General features: G+C 45.4%; 1 protein-coding gene across 3 annotated transcripts in view; it reads left to right on the top strand.

Moving 5' to 3' along the window:
* The first annotated feature begins 3,512 nt into the window (after nt 1–3,512).
* The window catches only part of ACBD6 (acyl-CoA binding domain containing 6), a 97,133-nt gene continuing 94,645 nt past the window's right edge, over nt 3,513–6,000 (top strand). For 2 of the 3 annotated variants that reach the window (XM_077928271.1, XM_028732417.2), the window contains exon 1: nt 3,513–3,817. In XM_077928271.1, the coding sequence (XP_077784397.1) occupies nt 3,563–3,817 (255 nt within the window). In that variant the 5' untranslated portion in view covers nt 3,513–3,562. The remainder of the gene's footprint in view (nt 3,818–6,000) is intronic. The other variant, XM_077928270.1, reaches the window with a different exon arrangement.

Below are 6,000 nucleotides of genomic sequence, written 5' to 3'. Positions count from 1 at the left end.
CATTCCTTGCTACTATGAGCTGAATAAAGGGCATGAAATCCACACTCGACTCTGAGTATATTTCAGTAATGGTCACTAGATAGACCTTTGACGTTGGCCATATTTGATTCTTGGCTATTGGGCAAGTGTCCCACTTGCAACCACCAGGGCCACCCAAAGGGATTTTGCTACCTGAGAGAGAACACCAAGTGGCTGTCCTCTCCTCTCACCAAGGTGCACCATACTCAAAGCTGACCAAGTTATTTTGGCACCTGAGGCAAAAAATAAAAAATAAAAAAATCCCACTGTTTATCAGTGAAATATACTCGGAGTCCTATTCTTCTAGGATTCAGCTCAGTACATAACAATCAGTAAGAAATAAATGACCATTTGCTGCTTTTTCATGGCACCCTGAGGCAACTGCCTCACTCTGCCTAATAACAGGGCCAGCCCTGAGGTCCGTTTGCTGCCCTCCCCTCCAAAAAGTGACCAAAAGGAGCAGATACAACTTGCCTGCCCTGCCTATGGCTGTTGACCACCAATGTCCTCTAGCAGCTTCTATGGCCAGGCAGGGCAATTCTTGTTGAATATAATGGACAGAGTCATTGGATTGTTCAGAGGCCAGTGGGGAAGTACTTCAGTCTCCTCGGACTCTCAAGTGAATATTAGCTTTGTTATAAAACAGAAGCATTTCGGAGCACAGCTGGTGAAGAGGCCAGTCCTGAAACTCGTTCACTCAAATGTCTGTGTTCTCAGGGCCGAAACAAGAATGATGAGCGGCTCTCTCAAAATAATTGCTTCCAGATAGGCCGTGCGCTTCAAACATGCTTATTGCTCGAGCCATTGTTTTGTGTTTAATGTTCCAGTAAATGTTCGGTTCGTGTATTGCATTTTTATGCCAGCAATCAGGCTGTATTTCTGCCTGTTATCTTGTTCATATGATTTGTTCTCCCGCGTACCTGAGCTGACATATATAAATTGCTTACCCTTCTCAGTTTCCTGCTGCCTGGAAAATGTCCTGTCACTATAAAAACAAAGGTTTTTTTTATCTACCAGTTTTGAACAAAAGAGCAGTCAATAATAATAATGATAATAAATGTGTGCATCACTCTAAACCAGGAAGCCCGCGGTCTGTTGAAGGGAGAGAAGTGGGAATTTGTGTGCTTGCACTTTTTTTTTAATCTACCAGAGTTGTAGAAAAGAGCAGACAAAAAATAAAAACAGAAAAATGTGTGTGTTGCTCCAAGCCAGACAAAGATTTGGAGTTACTCTCATGAAAGCCTGGCACTTCCTTTCCTCCCCCTTCCTATACCTGAAGGGAGTATTCTGATTCTTAGTACAGCTATTTTCTGCAAGAGCATATCTGTGCAAGAGAGTTTTTAAAAATAATAATAAAAATACCACAAACATTATTTTAGCAACAAAGACGAAAAAGAAGTATTATTCATTAATGACATATGGATAATGATTATCACAACTTGCCCCAGATATATCACCCTGTTCTATAGTCCTTTCCTCTTAATTTAATATTTCAAGGAATAGCTTTAATTTTGGAATTTAGATCAATAATCAGACACACCAGAGATTTAATTGAAAGCTTTAAAATATATATCATCAAGTTCAAGAAAATAGGTTTTGGTCATTCAGTCTTTCAGTACCTACAAATCAGACTTTGATTTTTAGAAATATTTGTAGAACTTTTAAAGAACACTTTATAAGGCAAGCCACCACAAAAAGTAGTGTTTTAAACAGTAAAAAAGGCAGCTGTTGGATCCAAAGAAAACTAAAAATAACTATCAAGGATATGTATTTAGTATAACCTTCTTTCTGGTTGGAAATGTATTCTGTTGTGCCAAATGAACATTTGTAAAAAATGTGTTTTATACTGTGTTGTTTTGTTTTGTTGCAGTGATAGGCCATTTCTAAATTGTGGCCACAGACTTTAAGTACAACAATGCTCAGAGTCCATTTGTTTGTTTATATATTTATAAACACATTCATTTATATATTTGTTTATATGCTTTTACAGTATTGTTACTATCCTGCCAACCTCCATCATGGATGGAAATGAACATATATATACACACACACACACACACACACACACACACACACACAAATAATTTTATTTGTATGCTGTCTTCCATAGTTCAAACCACGATCAAGTTGGCTTACAACACGAAAAAAGTACACAATTACAAATATAAGAAAAGTAGTAGTAGTTGTTGTTGTTTAGTCGTTTAGTCGTGTCTGACTCTTTGTGACCCCATGGACCAGAGCACGCCAGGCACTCCTGTCTTCCACTGCCTCCCGCAGTTTGGTCAAACTCATGCTGGTAGCTTCAAGAACACCGTCCAACCATCTTGTCCTCTGTCGTCCCCTTCTCCTTGTGATCTTTTCCAACATCAGGGGCTTTTCCAGGGAGTCTTCTCTTCTCATGAGGTGACCAAAGTACTGGAGCCTCAGCTTCAGGATCTGTCCTTCCAGTGAGCACTCAGGGCTGATTTCCTTAAGAATGGAGAGGTTTGATCTTCTTGCAGTCCATGGGACTCTCAAGAGTCTCCTCCAGCACCATAATTCAAAAGCATCAATTCTTCGGCGATCAGCCTTCTTTATGGTCCAGCTCTCACTTCCATACATCAATACTAGGAAAACCATAGCTTTAACTATATGGACCTTTGTAGGCAAGGTGATATCTCTGCTTTTTAAGATGCTGTCTAGGTTTGTCATTGCTTTCCTCCCAAGAAGCAGACGTCTCTTAATTTCGTGACTGCTGTCACCATCTGCAGTGATCATGGAGCCCAAGAAAGTAAAATCTCTCACTGCCTCCATTTCTTCCATGGACAAAGACAAAGAAAAGTCAATCAATCAATCTTTATTACGGTCCAGAGGCCCAGAAAAGTAGTAATAAACAACAAATAAAAACACCAGATATTATAAAAACCAAACTGAACTATTTCCACATAAATCATAATAAGACACCCCCCCCCCAGCAATAACAGCAACTACCCTCTCCTACAAAACCCCTAAGGCCTAAGCATGAATGAACCCCGGAACGTTCCTTTCCAGCACCAACATTCCTTTCCGGGGTCACTTTACACCAATGTACCAGCTCCGCGCGGGGGACAGGAAAGAGCGTGGGGTCACCGCCGGAACTCTAGGCCTCAAAGCCCGCAACTGAGTTCGAGGAACCATAGACTCATAGTATTCTAGAGTTTTCCCCGCTCTCTTCCCAATAAGAGGATAATACTTCCCCGGCGTGGAACCGGCGGAGCGGTATAAAGTGAACCCGGGAAGGGAAATGTTGAGGCTGGAAAGGAACGTTCCGGGGGTTCATTCGGAACGCTTATTCAAAAGCGTCCGACGCTCTTTCCCGTCGCCGCGCCGTATCTCTACGTGCTCCTGTCCCGCGCGTGCGCGGTGGCTGGGTGCCTCACCTGGGCGCCCGCGTGAGACGCACGCGCGGGGGTGGCTGGGCGTGGCTCCGGCCGTTGGGCGCGAGCGGGAGTGGGCGGGGCCTGGCTCTGAGGCGGGAGGAGGATGGACTGACTGAGGCGCTGAGGCGGCGGCGGCCGGGCGGGTCATGGCCTCCTTGTTCCCGGCCAATGGGGCGGCGGGCGAGTGGGGAGGCGGCGGCGGCGACCCCAGCTCGGCGGAGGAGGGTGAGGGCGGCCGGGCGGCGGCGGGGCTGAGGGAGTCCCCGGTCTCCGACTCCGGGAGCCGCTCGTCGTCGCCTCCGCCGATGGAGCAGTTCGAGCGGGCGGCGCAGCGGGTGCCGGCGCTGGCGGGGTCGGCCAGCCGGGAGCAGCTGCTCTACCTGTACGCCAGGTACAAGCAGGTGAGGCTCCGCTCGGGCCCGGCCTTCCTTCGCCCTCCTTCCCCACGCCCTGCCTCATAGAATCGCCCAGGGACCCCCGGGGGTCATCTAGTCCAACCCCTCCCTCCCCCTCCCTCGAATCTTTGTGCCCAGTGTAGGGCTCTCGAACCCACCACCCGGAGAGGAAGAGCCCCTCACGCTCTTGGCCCTTCTCGTGTGTTCAGAGGAGAGGTACGCTGGCCCTGAGTGTGGAGGTTCCGCTTATTATTATTATTTTTATTTACAGTGGTACCTCGGGTTACATACGCTTCAGGTAACACACTCCGCTAACCCAGAAATAGTGCTTCAGGTTAAGATCAGAAATCGTGCTCCAGCGGTGCGGCAGCAGCGGGAGGCCCCATTATCTAAAGTGGTGCTTCAGGTTAAGAACAGTTTCAGGTTAAGAACGGACCTCCGGAACAAATTAAGTACAGTGGTGCCTCGCAAGACGAAATTAATTCGTTCCGCGAGTTTTTTCGTCTTGCGATTTTTTTTCGTCTTGCGAAGCACGGTTTCGGAAAAGTTTTGGAAAAGCTTCAAAAATCACCAAAGTCTTCAAAAACCTCAAAAAGTCTACCACACCGCGTGCTGTGAGTTGCTCCTCGAAGTCAAGTCGCAACTGTATTAACGGTGTTAAGAAAAAGGAAACAAACTTGCAAGACGTTTGCGTCTTGCGAAGCAAGCCCATAGGGAAAATTGTCTTGCGAAGCAACTCAAAAAACCAAAAACCCTTTCGTCCTGCGAGTTTTTTGTCTTGCGAGGCATTCGTCCTGCGAGGTACCACTGTACTTAACCCAAAGTACCACTGTATGTATTATGATTTTCATTTTTATACACTTCAATCATTCTATAATTGTTTTAACATTTCAAAACTTGACTTTCCTTCCCCCTCTTTCTGCGCTTCCTTAAATTTATTGTTAAAATATTTTCTGCATACCCAAATGAACTGAATTCCCCCATTTATTCATCTCACCTCCGTAATGTAGATGGAGGTTCCACTTTGGCTTCTGCCACTGGCGAAACGGCATCATAGACGTCTTTGAAAATGCCTTATTCTCCTGTTAACGGTGCTTCTTTGAATGTGTTGCTTTATGTTCTGCGAATAATGTTTTATTCTGGATTGTTTGATGTTTTAATGAAGGGTGTAAACTGCTTAGAGACTTTATTAATTTTTTGCTTAAAAACAGAATGTGGTATAGAAATGAAGATAGGTTCGTCGTCATCACCATCATCTCCGTGGGTTGGCCTGTTAGATAGGATGGCCTTGCGAAGCCAGTGTGGCCAAGCTGTCAGGCTGCAGACTTACTTGAGAGTTTCATAGGGCGTGTGTGTGGGTAGGTGGGTGTAGCATTGACCTTAGCCTGTGGTTTGTCATGGTTAGAACTATAAACTTATGACTAAGTATCTTAGCCTGTTCTTGCGCATTATTATTTTTCTCACTGCAGCCTATTTAGCCACTCTAAAGTGCATAGCACTTTTAGGAGAAAGGAAGGAAAGATTGCAAGCTTCTCGGGAGTAGGAACACAAGTACCCACCAATGAAGGTTGCAGGGGAAGAAGAGGGAGAAAGAGTTAAATAGGAAGAATGTGCATTCAGTTCAGATACCTGTTTTAAGGCTTATGGTGCAGTCCTCGCCCCCAGGTGTGCATGTGGTGTATCTTCCCACTTCCTGGCTGAATTGGCCTTCAGCTGATGTAAGTTACTTACCCCATTGTATCTACTGGCAGAAGAAAAGCCCTGCTGGTGGAAGTTACACTGTTGTAAAATGGTCCAAGAAGAGGGTGGTAGGATACAGAAAGTTATGCTGCATCCCATCTCCCTTCATTCACTGGTCTTGTCCGCAGAGTTTGGTGTAACTTACACCACCAAAAAATGCAATTGTAACTAAAATTCACCCTGTGGAAGGCAGAAAGTGGAGGTTTACGCTGCTCCAGCCCCAGCCACAAGCAGTTCAGTGTAACTTAGTTTATCCAGGGAAAAGACCAGTATATCTGCCTGGTTAGGATTGCTCTGTTATTTTCAGCAGGGGATGAGGTAGTCAGTGAACTTACACACAGTATATTGCATCAAATGCAATATGCAGGACAATGCCTAATCACACCCACTCCATCAGAGCCAGTCCACAGACATCTCTCTAGGTATGGATTTAAATCCCCATTTAAATT

This window comes from Podarcis muralis, chromosome 5 (genome assembly GCF_964188315.1).
Source record: "Podarcis muralis chromosome 5, rPodMur119.hap1.1, whole genome shotgun sequence".
NCBI lineage: Eukaryota > Metazoa > Chordata > Lepidosauria > Squamata > Lacertidae > Podarcis > Podarcis muralis.
The sequence above is the reverse complement of the archived record's forward strand: the minus strand, read 5'-3'. Positions and strand labels throughout refer to the sequence as shown.